This window comes from Theobroma umbraticum, unplaced genomic scaffold (genome assembly GCF_002168275.2).
Source record: "Theobroma umbraticum cultivar Fairchild unplaced genomic scaffold, ASM216827v3 scaffold_81.0, whole genome shotgun sequence".
Classification (NCBI taxonomy): domain Eukaryota; kingdom Viridiplantae; phylum Streptophyta; class Magnoliopsida; order Malvales; family Malvaceae; genus Theobroma; species Theobroma umbraticum.
The window spans coordinates 4,117,031-4,138,627 of record NW_018397268.1 but is presented as its reverse complement, the minus strand read 5'-3'; the positions used below and the strand labels follow the sequence as shown (position 1 = coordinate 4,138,627).

The following is a 21,597-nucleotide window of genomic DNA, read 5'->3' as shown; positions in this document are numbered from 1 at the left end:
TGTTCATGTCACTTAGGTGATCTGATTTGTGATTCGAATAGACATACGTCAATTGCCATACATAGCCATATTAGGACACTTGCTTAATGAACTTAATTTAGTTGATTCCTATAAACATATAATGAACTAATTAAGTTAGGTATTTGTATAAGCAACTCGACCGGGACTTGTCCATAGCTTTAGATTCTAGGTTAATAAAATCACACAGGAAAGATAAATAATAAGAAAAGTTGGTATTGTATGAAATGTTGAATGAACTCATAATCTTAGGTCTTTAATATATTGCTTTTCTTAACTTATTTAGTTTTTTAGTTTATTTAGTGTTGATTTTTAATTGTTTTTATTTAGATTTTTTTCAATTTTCAGATTACTTAAATAAGATTAATTTGTTTTATCATTTTAGTATTTAGTGAAACTTTAGAAATAAATCTCCATGGGAACGATACTCTACAACATCACTAAATTACATGTTCAATACGTATACTTATATGTGCAAAATCGACAACACAAATTCCAAATCCTTCATGTTTTGCATACTTAGTATAGTACTCCAAAGCCTCTTTTAGTAATTGAAACTCCATTCCAACAAATGGCTCTAAACATTTTTAATTATTTAATCTTTCATTCTCAAGCTCATCATGATTCTTCTTACTCAAAATCTAATATATTTTCGCAATCATAATCTTGATCAATCCCATCTACATTGAATTATTCATCAGCATGAGTTGCCATAATGAACCTATAACAAAAATTTAAGATTATTTTTTAAGTAATAAAATAAAAAAAATTAAAAACACAAAAATGCACTTCTTTTTACAACAAAATTTAAAAATAGTTCACAAAAATAACTATTAGATATCAACTCAGCTTTAAGTATAGTTATTAACTTAATTGCCAAATAAACCAATCATCATATGCCATAACAAAAATGCGTAAAGGATTATAAGAAACTAATGTATAATTCTTGCACGGGCTATAAACTGTACACAAAGTGCAATTAACTATTCAATCGTAAGCTGAATGTAAATTATATTTGTTCATGACACTTATCCATTGCCTTTACTACAAATTGTAGCAAACTAAATATAACCCATGACCTTTTTTTGTTAATGGATCTTGGAATTGGCTGGTCATCATCTTGCTATTTCATTGCTTTTGGATGTTGGAACTGAACCCAAATAAGGCCCATTATTGTTAACAAGACAGAATCTATCAATCAATCATGCCATTAATCAAGTTTAAAATTTTAGTTGGCTAGTTTTTCTTTTTTTTATATATAATTAATTTGGTTGGTTTTTGTTTCAACATAGACTTCATAAGGTAGCTATTGTCTATTGTTGGGAGAGAAATCTTAATAAAATCAATAGCCCAAGCTATACCAACTTATGTTATGAGTTGTTTTAAACTACTATATTCTATTTGCAAGGAGATTGATTCGGTGATGGCCAGTTATTGGTGGGTTGGCAATGATAAGAGCATAAAATCCACTACACTAATTTGAAAGCTATATGTTTCACAAAATTTTATGGAGACATAGGGCTTAAAGACACAAGGAAGTTCAACTTGGCAATATCAACCAAGCAAGATTGGAATTGTAGCTCAAAGAATCAACTTTTGCATACATTGTTCTGAAGGGAAGGTATTTCCTAAGAGATGAATTTATTGATGCTCAAATTGGGACCAATCCTAGTTATATATGGAGAAGCTTAAGGGAATAACAAAAGCTTATTTAAAAGAGGTTGATGTGGCAAGTTGGAGATGGTAAGAACATAAGGGTTAAGAAAGATTGTTAGATACCTATGATACGCTAAGACCTGTCCTTGTTTATGTGAACAATGTTCCAGATTCAATGATGATGAACAAGTTAATTGATATGGATAAAACGTGGAATGAAGAGAAGGCGCGTCAATGTTTTTCTCCCTTTGAATGTCAATTGATATTTTCTATTCCAATTAGCTTCAAGTTTTCCATGGATCAGCATATATAGAGTGGCAATGGACATGGCAATTATATAATAAAGTCTGGTTACCAAATATTATGTTTTTCTTTGGCATCTATGGAAGGTGGTAGCTCTATAAGTGGCTTGGAAAATATGTGAAAAAAAGTTGTGGAGCTTAAAAATTCCTATGAAAGTAGCTTTTTTTGCATGGAGAGCGATTAAAAATACTCTTTCTACTTGTATAGCCTTAATATAGAGGAAAATATCAATGCAGCCTATATGCCTTTTTGGCTCAATAAAGGATGAGACCGAGCTTCATGTTTTATGTGGATGTTCGTTTGCTAGAGCAGTATGGTTAGCTTCAAGATGGAGATTTCGAGAATTAGAGGTGCAATTTTCTTTCATTGTCAAATGGTTTGTCTCTTTATGTAGTACAATGGCTAAGGAAGATATTGAGGAAATAATTTGTGTGCTTTGGGCTATTTGGAAAGCCAAAAATCTCTTGATATTTAAAAATCAAAGATTAGAGCCAAAGGCCATAATGGAGCTAGGAACAACCATTGAAATGCAGTATAAAGAGGTTAATAAAGAAGCTAAACAAAAAGAAATGACGATGTTAAAAAGTACAATAGCTTGGAGTTAACCAAATGGGCAAAAGTTGAACATAGATGCAGCAACATTTGAAGGAACGGGCAAGAAATGATGAGAGTAGAATTTGTAATTCAAAATTCAATAGGTGAAATAATGTTAGTAGGAGTTAGAAGATTTATTTTTGGCAATAATGCTATAGAAGTAGAACTGTGAGCCTTAGCTTGGTCATTACAGTTCAATCACCTGGATAGGATTGAATTGAATGAAGTGGAGTTAAACAACAAAATGGTGATCGTTGGGTAAGAGAAGAAAAATGCAGTGGGCCATTGGGACTTATTGTTGAAAACTGTGTTGAGTTGTTAAAAAGAACTCACTACAATCTGATTTCATATTGTCCAAGAAAAGTCAGCCAAGCTACAGACTTTATTACTTAATGGGCAAAAGAAATGGATGCTGAACAGATACTCTAGAGAACTACATCTGATATGCTAGCACATATGAGGAGCATTTTGATGCGAGAGCAAAGTTTAAGTGAAGACTAGACTTTGTTAAGTGGGGTGTCAACTGAGATATGTTATATCCATAACATGTAAGGTTGAGTATTCTTTTTCCCTTATCCATGGTTTTTTTCCCACAAGGTTTTTCCATGGGAAGGTTTTTAATGAAGCTTGATCATGTAGTAGGAATAAATGTGGGGATGGGTATGTCCATTGTTTGTCTTTCACATTGTAACTAAGTTATTGGTGAATGAATGAAATAAACATTCTTCCAAAAAAAAAAACTACTTATTTCTTGGCAAGCAAACTTAGTATTAAATTATCCATATTTACTCAATTTTCCTTTGAATTTGATGCCTTAATTTCCTAAACTATAGCTCCTCCCAATAAGTCTTTTCTCAAGTAAGGTGGGTTTTATTCACTGCAAACTTAAGTATTTGCTATAACGACCCAAGTCCAAGGTCTAGCAATTTTTTAGATCTAAACCACATGGCCCTCAAAAGATTACGCTTAAGTTGTTACTAGTGATTAACTTAGACCCTTATATAGGCCATAAGAATCATTTTCACATTCAATGTGAGATGAGGTATCACAATTCCACCCATTTAAATCCTTGATATCCTCATTAAGACCATACATCAAATCACAATCAAGGCCCACTGCACCAACGCAATGTGGAAGCCTAAATTAGGCTAGCACATGCTTTGATATCAATTGTAACAACTCAAATCCAAGCACCACTGGTCCAACAATTTTTCAGGCCGAAATCACGTGGTCTTCAAAAGCTTAAGCTCAAGTTGTTAGTAGTGATTGACTTAGACCCTTATATAGACCTTAAGAATCACTTTACATTTGATGTGGGATGAGGTATCACATTTACATAGAATTTTAATGTAATAAGCAAGTAAATATCCCCCTGCCACTAAAACTAAAAGGTCATAGCTTTTTTATTTAAAAAAAAAATAAGTCTTAGCTCTTTAATCTTTTGGCTAACATGAAGTAAACTTACAGTGAAACCGACAAAACCTAGAAGTTTACTTGCACAAGAGCTAAGCTATCAACTCACGCAATTATTCCATGGAGTGTGTCTTAAGTCACTCGGTTGTAAAGTTTCAACTAGCATCATTTCATAATTCATGGTATACACATAGCTTAACAACAAGGTTTTTTGTATTAATTATGTCTTTCTAATGTTAAAACAACAATTTGCTAATGAAATTGCAGAGTAAGTCAGCTTTTATATGGGCTCTTAGTAAGGTCATCAACGTAATGTGGAATCAATGTTAAGCGTGGTTGAAACATTAGATTTGTAAATTTTTTTTTTTTTGCCTAATGACTAAGAACGTGAACATTGAGAAAAGAAGAAAAACAAAGAGAAAAATATCTAAGAATAAGGAATCTGTTGTATCAAATTCATTAGTAGCCAATTCCATATATATCTTATTTCAAGAAATAAGATACACAGAGCAACCCATAACACAATGATTATGCTTAATTAAACTAAAACCCTAAATCCAAATACAACTAAAGAAAAATTGTTGTGACATTATAACCCTAAACAAATGCAAAATTCACTTAAAAAAAATCACTAAAGTCAAGTAAAAATTATCTTAAAATCTTTGAATATCCTCTTACTTTTAATGGAAGAAAAAGAACAAGAAAAATTTTGAATGCTTTACTGAAAAAACAAGAAAGTAACATGAAAGAGGTTTGAGGGATGAGTGAAAATATTTTGTTTTTATTTAATTAATTATAAAAAGTTCTTTAATATTTATTATGTTTTGCTTTTTGCCTCATTAATGAAGTGACAGCATTTGGTGGATTAACAATGTATAGAAATTATATACTATCAATGCATCAAATATTAATCCTTAATAGTTACCTATGAGTTATTTAATTTATTTCTAAATAAATTAAGATAATTTAAAAACAAAATTCAAATTTAGTAATCCAATTTTTGTCTAAATAAATTAAGGTAAATTCAAATTCAAATTCTCTAATCACAAATTCTAAGACTCGAACTTTCAAAACACCATCAATGAGTCATCATATTTTATCACTAAATAAATTAAGATAATTTAAGATAAAATTAAAGCAACTAAATTCTCATGAAAGTTCTTTTAAAATAAATTCTCATGAAAGTTTCTCATTCAACATTATAATAAAGTGCTTCTTTAAGCCATTTAACACATAATTGGGAAAGAAGAAGATTTTAAAAAACAAAGTTTTCAAAACTCACATAAGTCCATAGTCTCAATATCCCAAAAGAAGAGGTTGATTTTGAAGAACCAAAACCTTTATAGAGTCTCAACAAACAAGTAAACAAGGAAAATCTAAAGCACTTAATCTCCAAAATTCCAAAACATAATTTAGAAGAAAAAGAAGATTTTGAAGACTCAAAGCTTCTCTAAAATCTCAATTCTCAAGTCTTGAAGATATGAAGAGAATTCAAAAAATGTTAATATTAGGTTTCAAGATTTTTCAAGAAGTCACTCTTCAATTTTGTCCCAACCCAAGGTAAGAGATCAAACCTATTTGTTTTAGATCAAGTCATCAAAACCTTAAAGCAAAATTGTTGAAAAAAAGAATCAGAGGGTTATTTTATATTTTAAAGAATTGTCAAAGATTGTACTTCTGCGTCTAATTAATTAAAATGCTATTTGTTTCTGATTGCCTCTTATCAATCTCCCCTTTGTTTTGGGTTTTGCCACCAACCTCACATTTCGAGCAAACCTGTCAACCTAACCATAGATTGCCTTTCTCAACACCAACTAGAGCCAAAGGGGAAAGGGGTAAGTAAGGACCCCATCGCCCCAACAATTTAAAAATTTTATAATTTATCTTTATTTTTTAAAAAGTTATAATTTTGCTTCTACAAAAATTTTATAATTTTTCGTACAAAATTTTAAAATTTTTTTAACATACTTTTATTTTTGTGGGAATTTTATAGTCTTGGCCCTATAATAATTTTTTGTTTGGTGAGATGCCTCATAACAATTAGTCAACAACTAATTTTAATAGACTTAAAAGACTAAAATAAAACCTATTACAACAGGATTATTCTTAAACCCCACTTTCCAAAACTTTACAACCACCACCTCTTTTTACCAAATAGAAATAAAAAGTCATTATTTTTCTTATACTTTTTTACTTGCCATGAGTATTCTCTATGTAGAAAATCTCTTGTCAGTAACTCAATTTTCATGTCATAATAATTGGTAAGTTTGGTTTATTTACTATTATTTTTTTAATATTTTCAACTTTAATTTTTTTCTTTATTTAATAATTTTTACTTGGTGACTTTGATTTAGGGTTTACTGTCTTAGCCATTTTTTGTTGAAAGTAACAAAATAAGGATTTGAATAAGCACCTAAAGTTAGTTATTATTTATTTATTAAGAATTGCTTAGTCTTGTGAACAATTAAGTTTTTTATTTGGGGATTGCTTCCTCATTGAATTGTTTATGGATATTTTATGTAATTTTTGTGCTTAATTTTAGGGAATTGCTTCCTTATTGAATTATTTATAACACTTTTTGTAGGGAATTACTTCTCATTGAGATTTTTGTTATTATATTTGTTAATTTTTGTTTATTGTTAAGTTTATCTAGAAGTTAAGATTATTGTCATTATTAAATTATTTATGATTATACTAAGAATTTATTGAGGATGAAACCTGTAATAAAATGTTAGATGATTTTTTTAAAAAATTCTTTGATCATTCTCAATAAAAAGGAAATCATTCGAAGCTTTGACATTGATGTAATGATAGATGCCTTCAAATGGAAGACTATCGAGCTGGATTAAAGATGCCCAATCTTAGCATGTAATAGATATTAATTTTTTTTATTTTGTATTTAATACATAGTTCGAGTTATTTGTATAATATTTATATGAACTTTTCTCATCTAAGTTATTTTATATTTTTGGTAAACATTAAACTTTTAGTCTAATTATTTTATAACATTTTCTTCACCTCAAATGCAAAATCTTAACTCCACCATTATCATCAGCCACCACCTATCAAGGACCGATTGTTGCCAATCTCTATGGCCATGTTCATCTTGGCCACATCTTTGTCATTAGCCCTTCGTCTAATGACCGATTATAACCGTCTCGATTAAAGATGTCCAATCTTTAGACTTGAGTTGTCCACAAACACCGTATAAAGTCTAGATTTCCAATTAATTCGATTCCTCGATGCAAAACCCATTTCCGATCACCTTGTTCTGTTGCTCTCGTTCGCCACTCTCTCTTTATTCTCTTTCTCATCTCTCTCATGACTATAAATATTAATTTCATATATTTTCTTAACCGTGTAAATTTCAAATGTATTACTAATTAAAATCATACATAATAGACTAACTTTAACTAATATTCTCAATAATCATTTTTCTCTCACCACATCTCATTTCACCACCATTCCTATCTTTTTACTAAACACATTTCCTCTGAAAATTGATTTCAATTTCATTGTTGCAACTCCCAATCTCATCGTTGGTCTATTTAATTTCACCACCACCATTGTTTTCACTTTCATCATTGCCAATCTCACCATTGTGCCAAACGAACCCTTAAACCATCAAATTATTTCGATTCAAACAAAGCAAATTTAAATGAAAAATACTAATATCAATAAAGAATCAGTTAACTCAAATATGTGGCATACAAAGTTATACGACATGTCACTTGCTTATCAAAAATGTATATTTTAAAATCAATTAGCCATATTTAATTATGATATAATGATAGTAGTAATTTTGTAGGGTCCGAGTTCACCAACAAGTGATCCTTGGAGTTTACATTAAGAGTCATTTGAACTAAAATACTTCAATTGGTTCAATAGCAATAGGCAAGGGCAGTATATGTTTCAAATATTTAGTCATTACAGAAATTAAGTTTCTGTTTAGGTGATTTTTTAAATTTTTTTACAAAAAAAGTAAACAAAAAGGAAAAAATAAAAATGAATATAAAATAAAAGCTAAATTATAAAAAATGAGAAAAATGCAATTTTAAATAAAAAATATATCAATCATAAAATATACTAGTGGATAAATAAAAAAAATTAAAAAATACATATATAATGTACTTAAGCAAAGTCAAATTTATATGTATGGCTAAAGTCTAGAATGGTATGCTAAAATAAATGGAGTTGAAAGTACATCATTTCCAAATCAGGACTGAGATATTTATTTATGGGTACAAAGTCAAAAACCTTTAGTTATTATCCCAACTTTTTCTCTTAATGATTATTAATATTTTTAGTCAATAAAAAAGTATGTTTACATGACGTTAGTAGTTTGCTTATTATAGCAACCACGAATGCCATTACCCATTAGACCAATTGACTTATTTATTTATTTCATCAAATTATCTTTTATATATAAAATGATTTTATATTTTTATAACACGAGGTAGGTACAAGATGTGGAAAATAATTTTATATTTTTCAAGTAAAATACTTAGGTATCTTTAAATTATGATTGAAATTATATAAAAAATTTACTAATTTATGTAAAAATTAATTTATTAATTTTTAATTTTTAAGTAAAATTATCTTAAAAATATTATCATATCATCAAACTAATAAAAATATTTATGGTTGACTAGCGATAAGATTTATATGTCTAGTGAAAATATTTTTAAGAATGGAGTGTTCACTTTAAAATTTAATAAACCTCTATATAATTTTGATCAAAATTTAAAAGTATTTGAGTATTTTACACTATTTTTTTATTTATACAAAGAGAGAAAGGGGTGTGGAAATTTGAAACTTTCTTATTTTTCTAAAAAATAGTAACAATCTCGAAATCAAGTATGAATTGTTAATTTTTTTTATTTTAGTAATCAGAGTAAATTTAAATATATATTTCAAATAAATTTTAAAAGATTGTGTCAAATGGGTTAACATTTAAAGAAGTGGGGAGAAAAGCATTTTTTTTGGTAGAAATAACAATAATAATTACTAAATCAATTCTGAATTGTTGGGAAATAGATATAGCGTTAGTGTATGAATAATGTAAATCTTAAGCGCAAAAATATTGTCATTTATTCGAATTATTGGCATCCATTATAATAATATTCGGATTTTTATCTTTGCATTTGAAGTGGTAAGCTTTACCGTTATCAAACGAATTAAAAGAAAAGGCAAGCCTAAGAATAGTACTAGTAGATCTATATATTTGTAAGTACAATATAGTAACTTAAATGTGTGACAAATTCAACCATAGAGACATGACACTAATAAAAAACCAATTCAATTCCAAAGTAGATCTCACTTCTCGCCAATTTCACTTTTCTTTTATTATTCCAAACAAGTTGGGCTTTGAAAATTCTAAATTACACAAAAAAAAAAAGGGTTTAAAAGCAAAATCAATCTCAAATCGTGAGTAATTAATTAATTATAATAAGCTGAAATTCAACGGTTTGAAAATTCACAGTTGGCAGTAGAGTGGGCCACGATCAAGACAGGCTAGCCAAAGCGCCTAGCGTGGTCGCAACCTTGTGGGCCGCCCTCTCCCACCCTTTCACCGATCCCTAATTAAATATTATTAATTTTGACAAAAAATAGGCGGTTTTCACGCTTTAAACAAATTATAAAATTGTAAAATAATATGCAAAAAAAAAAAAAAACTCAAAGCCAGCCAGCGATGGCTAGATAACGAATAAGAAAGGGAAAATCAGAAACCTTCAGCTCAGACCGGAGAAGAAGAGGAGGGAGGAGAAAAGCTGCGAACTGAAAGAGAAAAGTATTAATTTCTTTTTTTTCTTAATTCTTTGTTTAACATTCTATTAATTAGGAGGAAAATTTGATTACGTTGCTTAAGCTCTGCATTGTTTTTTGTCTGTTTGTTTATTTATGTAGTGTTGTTTTTGGTTTTTGGTTCAGAAGAGAAGAGAGGAGAATAAGAGAGGAATGGAGTCGACGGAGTCGTCTTACATGTCATCACCAGAGGCGGCGAGGAAGAGATCTCCGCCGCCGCCGCCTAAATCGCCGACTTCTGGTAATTTCTGATCTGATCTTCTCTTCTTCGTTAAAGCTTTTCATTTTTGAGGTTTTATTTTTTCGTTTGTTTCTTCTTTTGTGTCAATGGAATTAAGTTTTTCTGTTTTTCTTTTTCAATTTAAAGATTAATGTGTAAAATTGTTTGAATTTCGGGTTGTTTATTTCCTTTTTTTATTTATTTTAATAGATAATTTGAAACCCTAACCCTAACATTGCATTTGGCGAGGAATGACAAACAGAGAGTGAGAAAAAGAAGTGTCTGTTCTAAGTCTTTATCTTATGCTTGAATCTGCGGAAATTCAGGGAATAGAAGGATGAGAAATCCTGGAGTTCACATGGCATTATCTTTTTATCTGTTTTTATTTCTATAATAACTGCAAAAAAGTGTGATTGACACTGAGCTGAACAAAGTTTAAGTGCTATATTTTAAGCAAGGGTTGTTTCTGTTATGGTTGTTGGTGTTCCTTTTTCTTTAGTAAAATTTAAAAAATTAGCTGCAAAATCAAATGAAGACCTATCTTTTGAATTGTTTAGTTGCAGAGTGGGATTAAAAATCAGTTTTCTTGTCTAGTCTGCTTTAATGAGGTATACTTTTGGAGAGCACAAAGTAATAGAAATCTAAAAATGGGAAATGTTATATCGGTGTCCTAGTAGATTATGAGGGAATTGATTTCTTTGACTTGGGGAGTTTTATTTTCTTAGACTATAAAAAGGGGATGCTTAGTAAGGGGAAGAGAAGAAAACTACTGGAGTGACTTCATTTTATCTTTAGAGATGCCTAATATTTGATTAGGGATGTGGTGTGGTCATCTAATATTTTCTAGTTGGCTAGCCCTGTGCATCTTAGACATTGTTTTGTGGTCTCTCTTTCCTTCTTGTATGCTTGACATGCAATAGCTGTTTCATGCATTTGTTCTTGGTATCTTTGTGTGAAAATTATTAAGCCCCAGTTTTGAAGAATTAATAATTGGCATTATTGGTGGGAAGGGCTATGTTAAATGTTTGGTTGGTCTAATATCATAGAATATATTGTTAAAATCATTGATTTAGCTTCATAGAAACTATATTTTAAGTATAATAGGCCATCAAGTTTAATAATAACACCAATAGCATATCTTGTTATCCACAGCGAGAGCTCTATCTTTCATATTCCTATAGTTTTCTCTAAGCCATATCCTCCAGTTCTATAACCTGTCCATTAAAAATTACCATCTACTTCAGCGGCTCTCATTTGTTTTTTTTTTTAATATAAAGCGATGGGATAAGAGGGATCTTATGGTTTTATTTAGTGATGAGAATAAGGAGGCCTTTTAGGGATACGAGTTCCTTGGGTGGTGAGTAATCATTTTAGTAGCTAAGTGTTTATAAAACTTGCATTAAAAGTGTAAATCTGATCTTAGCTTTCTAAATCAGAGTTTATGCTTCTTCCATATGGATGATTTTGACAATGTTATGATTTGAACTATTATCAGAAATGCAAGGTGGCATGTCTTAATAAGCAGTACTGGTTGTACTGATTCCACCAAATTTAAGCTGTTTTTATCATGCATTTACTATGATCTTTTTTGTGTATTAGCAATTAGATATTGTGTGAAGTGATGCATAGATGCTCTTCTTTAGCATTTATTTTATTCTTATAGTAGGACTGAAAAGGAGATCGCTCTAATGGTTGAAATGTTCATGTTTGCTTCCAAGATTCCTCATTTGTTGCAAATGCATTTTTGATCTTTGAATCAAGTGATGAATATTCTGCTCTTGCTTGTTTTGTCAGAAACTGGAGAGAAACACACATATATCAGGTTTCTTGTCTCTAATGCTGCGGCTGGTTCTGTAATTGGAAAGGGTGGTTCGACAATAACTGAATTTCAGTCAAAATCTGGAGCTCGAATTCAATTGTCACGCAATCATGAGTTTTTTCCAGGAACATCAGACAGGATCATTATGATCTCTGGAACAATTGATGAAGTACTCAAAGCCATGGAACTTATCCTTGCTAAATTATTGAATGAGGTGATCTTGATGATAACTTTTAACTCTATAAATTCTATGTATGTCTGATGATAACATAAGTTTGTTTCTCTTGGTCAGCTTAATATTGAAGAGAATGATGATGTTGAACCAAGAACAAAAGTTAGGCTAATTGTTCCCAATAGCTCTTGTGGCAGCATAATTGGGAAAGGAGGGGCTACCATAAAGTAAGAAGTCTACTTGGACAGTCTGATTATTGGACGTGTTTTTGTTGCTATAATTTTGAAACTTCAGCAGTGAAATAAATGATTTTTTGCAGGCTTGAAATCAATTTTTTTAACTTGAATTTTATAATTTTTATTGCTGTTGACATACTTGAAGTATACTGACCTTGCTTATTTATAAAGAGTGCCTATTTATTCTTCCACTGTGCTGTTAATTTGCAGGGGATAAACCTTGTTAAAATTTTAACCTATGATTGATTTATAGGATATTCAGATAGGCATTATTGGTGAATGAACTGCTTATTTTGGAATTGATTTATGTCTAAGAATGTGTGCAATGAATTGTTGATGATTTGGCAACTTCACATTCAAAGAGTTGTCTGCAATGAATTTGAGAGCTAACTTGAGGAGACATGCAATGGAAAGGAGCATTTCTTGCCAATAGGAATAAATTTAGTAAATATTATCATAGTGCCAATCTTTTGGTGCGTCACAGTGAGTTACTTCTAGTATTGTCTGTAGGTAACCTGCTTATGCCCAAGTAGATGGTGTCATGGTAATGGCTTTAGGAAACGAATTAGTTCAGGTATATATGGCAAAATGTGACAACTTGCCAGAGGTTTCATTTGTAGAAGACCTGTCTAACTAAGGTTTGAGAGTATATCATAGTTAGATCTTTTGTGGAATGGGCTTGGATGAGAATTTGGAAGTAAATTTATTTTACAAAATGGTTTCGAAAGATTAAAAACTTGGGGTGATTTGTTTGGAGAATTTTATTTGGTCATTGGCCTTTGGTTTCATTATAAAATCTAAATATGTGGAATTAAGGTTTTGAGAAGAATGCTTCATGACATGAAGGTCTAGTTGGCATCTATAGATCTGAACTGCAAGATATTCTGCCATTTTTGCTTTCTTTTTCAGTTTAAGTACATTGGGCTCTACTAAAGCTTGGATACCAGCTTAGAATCATGGAAAAGTACCAATAATATGTAGTTATTGTCCCTTAAAACTTGATTTGATGCAAGGGATGTTAAATGAACTGAGGACATGTTCTTTGAGATGGAATAACCTCCTCAAAAGTAACTTCAATGCAAGAAATAATAGTGTTAAATTGGCCTGTGCTTTTCTATATTTATCTACAACTTCCACATGAGTGAGCACAATTGGACTGAGAAGTGATATTGATCCGGGAAGTATGCCGCTTCCCCTGCTACATGTGGCTTGAGCCCTGCAAGAAGTTATAAATGGTTATTTAGACCTAAAAATTCTTAACATCCTCACTGCCTTGTATGAACATTATCATTGACGGCATTGACTGCTTGCTGCTAACCCATGAGAGGAAAATGCATGGCAGATATTTATATACTGAAGAAACAACTATATATGTGTGCATATGTGTGTGTGTGTGTGTGTATTGGTCCTTTATATGAGTTCTGACTGCTTTGAACGGTTAAGGTAAGTCCTCATTGTTATTTATGCCTTTTTGTAGGTCATTTATTGAAGACTCCCAAGCTGGCATTAAGATATCTCCACAGGATAATAATTTTTATGGCTTGAATGATAGGCTAGTGACACTGACTGGCACTCTAGATGAGCAGATGCGAGCAATTGATTTGATTCTGTCCAAGCTTAGTGAAGACCCTCACTACTTACAAGCCATGCATGCCCCATTTTCATATGCAGGTGTGTCCTCTTTTTGTTTGGCTACCAAGTCTGAAGAAACTCCTGTATTTGCATCATTTGCCTCTCCTTTATGGACATGACTATTGCTTTTTATATACTCCCTTATCTTACTATTGCCTTAACAATTATGTCATAGGTCCTGATATGCCAACAGTTGATTATTTACAGAGCTTTCTAACTGTTCTATGAAGTTAAGCATTAAAGCTTGGCTGTCAGCCTGTTGTTTCTAACTTTTTTCTTTCACATAATTTTTAATCCATAATAACCATCATTACATCACTGCATCTATCCCAAAACCCAAACCTGACAGAAGTCTTCCATCTCATTTCTGATGTTATCCAACACTTTTACTTTCACATGTATTCTGTGGCATTTTTTTCTCCTCATGAGAGGGATAGTCTGCAGGCTTATATTACTGTTGTCATAGTGTTTTTCACTGGACCTGAGCCATCTAGTCTGATCTCACAAACCTTAAAGCAAAGGGGCATAATCAAACACAACAAATTGATAGGTGCTGCACCCATGCAATTTATTTCTAACTGCAGAATGATTGCAGATTTATCCACATGGTGATTAAATTTGGAAGTAAGCATAGTCTCCAAAAAAATGTGGCACAAAAAGCCTGATGGCTCCTTTAACTTTCATGAGATATTATGGAAGATTTTTTTTTATGTGTTCTTAAAATTCAGTGGTCCACTTCCTTGGAAGTTTTTCTTTTGAATGCTGTGACAAGATATTTTCAGTTGTCATCAAGTAGTCTGATTCTTAATGGTCATTTCTTTGTGAATTTATGATGTGAGTTGTCCTTAATGTGCAATTAGTATTGATATTGATTGTATGTCCTTTGTTGAGTTATTACTGTAATGTATTGTTAGTAAGATTTCATTAACTTGGTCCTAGTAAGATTTCTTTAACTTGAAATTTTAGGTATTTTCTTCTCTGGTTTTCATGGTATTCCATATGCATATGTGCTTCCTTCTGTTGCAACAGCGACTTACAATTCAATGAGCTATCCACCAAATGGGGCTGGAGGGAAGTTTCAGAATCACAAGGTTCATCTCTTTCTTTTATGCTTTATCCACAATACCTGGTGACTGATGCTATTTACTTCATTTACTGCTAAGCAAAATATATTGATTGGTTGTCATACTTTGGCATCTATACAGAGTACACTCATAATCATTTTGTTTGATATTTGCAGACAGATAGAATAGTTCTTTATTAGCTCATTTCTGCCAAATTGCATCTTACTTCTAGAATTGTTGTCTTACAGTATTTCGAGTGTCGTATGCATTTTCTATATATCTACACTAAAATCCTTATTATTCATTTAACACATGATGACTGATGTTTTCAATTAAACGACTCATGCTATATGTGTAGTAAGTAGATCTTGCTTGACAGAGAAGTCTCTCATATGTTTACCCAGGAGGATCGTAGCAACTCTGTCACAATTGGTGTTGCGGATGGGCATATTGGGCTGGTTCTTGGTCGTGGCGGAAGGAATATTATGGAAATTAGTCAGGTTTGTAAATGATAAATAGATATCATTTGGTTCCGTATTATTGCTTATGTTTGAGTTTGAGCGCGTTGTTATTGCAGCTAAGCGGGGCCAGGATAAAAATATCGGATAGAGGTGATTTCATGTCTGGAACAACAGATAGGTATACAATCTCAGTACCGTCAATCTGCTAGCTAAGCAAAACATCGAGTTATGAGGTGATTTTTCATTTTTCCTTGAAACTTTTTTCTTATTATCGTATACCTTGGTGTGGCAGGAAAGTTACAATCACGGGATCACAGAGAGCAATTCGTCAAGCTGAGTCCATGATAATGCAGAAGGTAGCGTACGCCACCGATAGGGTGATGGATTAGTTTTCGGGTTATGAGAACCATTCTTGTTCGACCCTCTTTTGGTGGAACCGCTTACGACTTGCTCATATAGTCCGATTAGAAACATATCCACATTCATTGGCACATCATGAGTTGACTAAGCTGAGAGTACAAGGGTAGCAGCAAAGAACGGGACATTTTTTTTTTTTAAATCAAGCAGAGCACTTATTTAGGATTCATCGGAACATACAGACTAAATTTATTGATTTACACCAAAAAAAAACAAAAAAGAGGAAATGATGTTGGAATAGGCTATATGATTGCCTTTTGGTTATATAATTGTAACAGCTAGCTGTTGTTCTACTTATGGTATATTATTATGTTGTAGCCTGCTTCATTGAACATCTTGAATTATAATTTGAGAGGATGGGGATCGGATACCCTTGTTTTTTGAGGCCTGGATCCTATTCTCTGCTTGTTCCTTGCTGATTCCATCCCTCCATTTATATAAACTTCTAAGATACGCCTCTGGGGTTTAATATATTGGTTGCAGCAAAAATTATCATTCAACAATTTTAATATTAAAAAAATACTAAATCATAAATCAGAAAGTGTTTCTTTTTTCTTAATTTTTGTATTATTTTTCATTTGTGAATATTTGATTGAAAGCCGAAGGAGCATCTTTTCACTAAAATTATAACCTTACATTTACATTATATCTTGGGAAGGAAATAATGGTTAAGAATGATATTATATCACGTGCAGTTTTAAGTTTTGAAATAAAGTTTAAATGTTTTTGTTTTCAACTGAAAAGACATGTTTGATAAGTGATGAAAAAATTATATTTATATATTCAAAATTCATTCTATTTTTGTGAGATCTGTTATAATTACTAGACATATTTAAACATATTTTGCTCCTCATTTTATAAATTTTATTTAAAAATAAATAAAAATAAATAATCCATGGAAGTCGTACTTACTCTCAAGATTATGTATTTATGATCTTATTTAAAAAATTGAATTTAAATTTCTTTTTTTTCATTACAAAATATTTTAATATTCATAAGAGGACACATTTATATAAAATCTAAAAATCAAATTAATATATAACGTAACTAGAATCAATTACAGATCACTTACTAACATCCCATTCGTATTCTAAGAATGAAGTCATGTTGATCACTCATGCATGTTGAAGCTACTAATATAACTTTGTGCTAAATAATTTGAAATTTGAAAAGAAGAAACAAAAATAATGACTGTGTGTAAATAATAAAGATTTTTATTTTATTTGAATTATTTGAGTTATTATTGTTCCAAATTCTTCATTGTTTTCTTTTTCATAATAAATAATAAAAAATTAATTATATTCGAATATTTAATTCATTGATTAATTGATGCATTATCTCTTCCTAAAGAATAGAGTTTGAATTTTTCTTTCTCCAATTATAAAAAAAAAATTAAAAAAAAAAACGCATGATTTAAGAAGAAAAATAGAAAATTATTAGTATTTATTATTTATTTTGATGATACAATAATCATAATAATGACACATGATAAGGTGTCATAAATACCCTTAGAAAAGTCTTAATATCAGTAACGTATGCAACGTACTCCGTCCATGCAAATGCATGCACGGCTCAAGACATTGCAATTTTATTTTCAAAACTATAAATGACAAAGATTGAATATACGGTTACCTAAGTAAACTTTCATCCTTCATTTATGGTAAGTAATCATCATCTCCACCACCTCCGTACCCAGAACCATAGCCAGAGCCACTTCCATAGCCTGAACCATGGCCAGAACCATTGCCGCCGCCGCCACCGCCACCTCTGCCACCACCTCCTCCACTTCCACCCCCACTACTTCCACCTCTACCACCACCACTTCCATATCCAGACCCACTTCCATGCCCGGATCCATAGCCTGAACCGCCTCCGCTACCGTTGCCTCCACCACCACCACCTCCTCCTCCTCTGCCACCACCACCACCTCCGCCACTTCCTATCCCGCCACCAGACCCATATCCCGACCCGTATCCAGACCCAGACCCAGAGCCATAGCCACTGCCTGATCCAGAGCCACCTCCACCACCTCCTCCGCCACCTCCACCACCACCTTCTCCACTACCATAAGCTCCTGAACCATATCCAGAGCCACTTCCAGAACCATACCCTGAACCATATCCAGACCCTGACCCACCATTGCCACCACCTCCACCTCCACCGCTTCCTCCTCCTCCACCACCACCACCTCCTCCTTTGCCTAAAGCCCTAAGTGACCTAGCAGCAAAGGCCAAGTCCACAAAGAGCAAAACCAAGAATGCAGCACCAATAACCCTAGAACTGGTCATTTTGAAGCTAAAAACAAAAGTTCGATGCAGCTTTAAAGTCTATCGTATGTACCACTCAGAATACAAGAAAGCAAGCTTTGCTGATTGAGAAAAGGGGAGAGGCCACCGTGTATTTATAGGCATTGCGGCAGCCAAAGAAATACATCTCCTCTGAGTTAGCTGAAATTCTAGCAGCTTCTTTGAGTAAAAAGAGAAGAATGAGATAAAGACAATAATGGGGGAACGTGTCGCTTGCTCCTGGGATTGTTAGTGGTGTTGGTGGTGGGGTGGCGTTGGGTGGTGATGGTGGTGGCACTGTCTTCTTCTATCTGCATGCAATTTCAGGATTAAAGTTTCTGTCCATCCCACTTTTGACTTGAGCTCCTATAAAGGTATGACTTTGGCTATGGGACCTATGGGACCAATTGGGATGCCTTCATATTATTTTTGTCCTTATGTGAATGCATGTACTTCCCACACCACATAATCTTTATATGATAACAATCAAATCATTTTAACTATAAGAATGCAATCCAAGTTTATATCTCTTACCTTGGATTAATAATGAACAAGTTGTGTTATTTGAGCCCTATACTTTACCAATTTAAATATGATATATAAATACATTAAATTTTAAGATGTTTATCATTTTTCCCTAAGAAAAGACCAAAGAAAAGAAAAAGGAAGAGTAAGAAACATGATCCTTCATTTTTATCTTAAAATACAGTATTATCTCTATAAATTAATATTTGAAAACCTCGATTAAATAATATTTTTAATCGATTTCGAGTTGAGATCAATGTGATAAATTAATAATTTGTTAAAATTATAAGATAATACATTTAAAAAAAACACATAAGTCCCACTTGATATAAATCTTCTTATATATCAAAATTATATATGTACATTACTCAATTGCAAAAGTATTTATAAAATATGACTCCAATATTACTTGTTTTCTCTTGAAATTGATGTTTCCTTAGATCTCATCTCGAACTTTTCGTGATGTATTAAGATACTCTGATGTATGTTCATGTATTGAAAGAAAAAATTATGCACAATACATATATATTAAATTCAATTAATGTTTTGAAAAAAGAATTAACTTATCGATTATATAATACCTTGATTAATTAATAAAATTTTCATGGTTCCAAAGTATTAATTTATGTAGATTTAACTTTTTTCTGTAGCCTAAGGTATATGCTCAGAGTATTAAATTTTTTATGGTATATTTATAGCACAATATAGCATGTATAAACACACAAAAAAGATTTTATTAATAATTAATTATCAAATTTAAAAAATATTTTTGAAATAAACAATAAACAAATATATATTTAACAACATCTACATGGTTAGTGCTTGTTTTGCCTAATTTTAAAAAAATGTTTACTTGATTAAACTATTCTTCTCTTTGCACTTGAGCATTGATTCATTAATTAATACATTGTTCTTCTCTTTTTTACTATTTCTTTCATCATTCGAATACTCTAATATTTTTCTCTCATTCCCTTGCTAAGCTCTAAATAATTCTTTAATTAGAATAAACCCTCTCAATTATCCTCAACCTTCTTTGTCCCTCTCATTGTTTCTTTCATCTTAGACTCTTTTCCCCTTCTCTATCTTCTCTCATGGGTTTCCTTTTCTCTCTCAAGGTAATTTGTTGTCTAAAAAAATTAAACACGTGTCACTTTAACTACATAAAAAAAAATCTATGTCTCGTATAAATATTCATTTTAAAGATACATTTTATATAAGGTATAAATTTATTAAATTAAAAAAAATTATAAAGATATCCCCCAAGGGTGTTATTTACTATCACTTACCAAAACCTTCCTTTGTAGATAATTTTCCATATACAATGAAGCACAGTTTACCCCCCTCACAATATTTTGTTCTCATGCCATATATAATATAATATAAAATACTCTCACATTTTTAATTTTTAACCATAATTTCAAACGAATCTATTAGTTTTTGAAATAAATATTCTATTTAAAAAAAAATTTTCGTTAAATATATAGATCCAGTTATTAATCAATCGTTAGTATTTCTGTTAAATTGATAACGTGATAATATTAAAAAAATAATTTTATTTTTTATTAATTTTAAAAATTACTATTATATATATATTTTAAAAAAAATTCGGGGTAGCACCCCAAGAGAGGGGAGCACTTGATCAATGCTCCCTTTCCTTGGAGAGCACCTGTCGTGGGGTGGTCGATCAGCGAATAGGAACCGTAGAGCATATTGTTTGAGAGAAAAAAATAAGAGAAGGAAGAAAAGGTATTTTAGTTATTTTATATTTTTTATAAATGATATTTATATTTTTTAAAACAATATATCTATTTTAAAAATTAATAAACTTATCTGAAATTAAAACTAAAACTTAAGAAGATGAGATTATTTTACCTTACAATATAATAATGGAGTGATCGTGCAATGCAATTTCATTTCTTTTCAACCTCATCAATCAAGTATTAATAACTGTAAATGATCTAGGATAAACTATGATTAATTATATTGCCCACTAAAACATGTTTAAAGTCAAAACCAAAGGACAAACACATGGCAATTCCTATAATGTTAAAGGAATAAAGAAATGAGTCTTGGAAGCCTTGGTCCCTCTCCTTCACTTGTTGATGGAAGACTTATCCTCTCATCATTACCAAGTACATATTGTCGGCAAAATCCAAGTATACCAAGCTGAGAAGAGAGGAATGATATTTGCAAAGACCTTTAGTAGGCCGGCCGGCCCCGACCCGGAGGATTCAAGAATGATGCGACCATGGTGTTTGTCATTTGGACACGTAATAATACCTTAAAATTCCAAGGCCACAAATATATTACACCCACTAACTCACCTACCCAAAATTCCCCTCCCCTCTCCAATACATTTCTCTTAGAATGCTAGTGGGGCTGTCTTCCTTTCTTAAAATATACGCTTAGCTTGACAACTGGCATTTCGCTTTCTCTACTTTGCTTGCCAACCAATTTGCCCTTATTCTCTTAGCATGCTTGCCTTCAATCATAGCATTCTATACCCATCATACTCATTCCTCCAAATTATTACCACAGGGGGTTACACTCAATTTCTGACTATGTATATATTCTCTTAATGAATTACAGCTCCTAAAGCACTTATTATTTACACCACAAATTTAGTTTAATATACATAAATAATGAGTGTTGTAACGATTTAATTTTCGTCAGTAAAAAGAGTAAATATTAAAATATCAATATTTATAAAAGAGATATAGTTTTGTACAAATAAAAACCCAATGATTTGAATTTAAATATTATCGTTTTTGTTTTATTATATTTGAACGATGTTATTTTGTAAAGAAATTAAAAGCAAAGAAAGCCTAACTCATTATGGGATTGTAAGTAAACAAAAAACTCTTTCCGTTTCGTTTCAATTTTGTTAAGATTGGTTTGATAAGCAAATGATACATGTTAACAATGTTGAGAAGTGGTTTCGTATGCTACCCTCTAACCGGGGAAGAGATTGGACAAT

The 21,597-nt window shown here is 31.4% G+C and overlaps 2 protein-coding genes across 5 annotated transcripts; one reads left to right on the top strand and one right to left on the bottom strand.

Annotated features, from left to right (window-relative positions):
- The first annotated feature begins 9,605 nt into the window (after positions 1-9,605).
- BTR1L (binding to TOMV RNA 1L (long form)) lies at positions 9,606-16,226 on the top strand. 4 transcript variants are annotated; one of them, XM_021440306.2, is made up of 9 exons: positions 9,606-9,775; positions 9,919-10,030; positions 11,804-12,042; positions 12,121-12,227; positions 13,714-13,907; positions 14,835-14,959; positions 15,337-15,432; positions 15,510-15,571; positions 15,686-16,226. In XM_021440306.2, the coding sequence occupies exons 2-9, from the start codon at positions 9,943-9,945 to the stop codon at positions 15,780-15,782; spliced, it is 1,008 nt and encodes a 335-aa protein (XP_021295981.1). In that variant the 5' UTR covers positions 9,606-9,775; positions 9,919-9,942; the 3' UTR covers positions 15,783-16,226. The 4 variants fall into 4 exon arrangements, with proteins under 4 accessions (XP_021295981.1, XP_021295982.1, XP_021295980.1 ...); XM_021440307.2 differs by having other exon boundaries at positions 9,892-10,030; XM_021440305.2 differs by having other exon boundaries at positions 9,607-9,775; positions 9,916-10,030.
- A 996-nt stretch (positions 16,227-17,222) lies between these two features.
- On the bottom strand, positions 17,223-18,535 carry LOC110425304 (uncharacterized). Its single transcript, XM_021440183.2, has one exon. The coding sequence runs from the start codon at positions 18,096-18,098 to the stop codon at positions 17,466-17,468; it is 633 nt and encodes a 210-aa protein (XP_021295858.1). The 5' UTR covers positions 18,099-18,535; the 3' UTR covers positions 17,223-17,465.
- Positions 18,536-21,597: the final 3,062 nt, after the last annotated feature.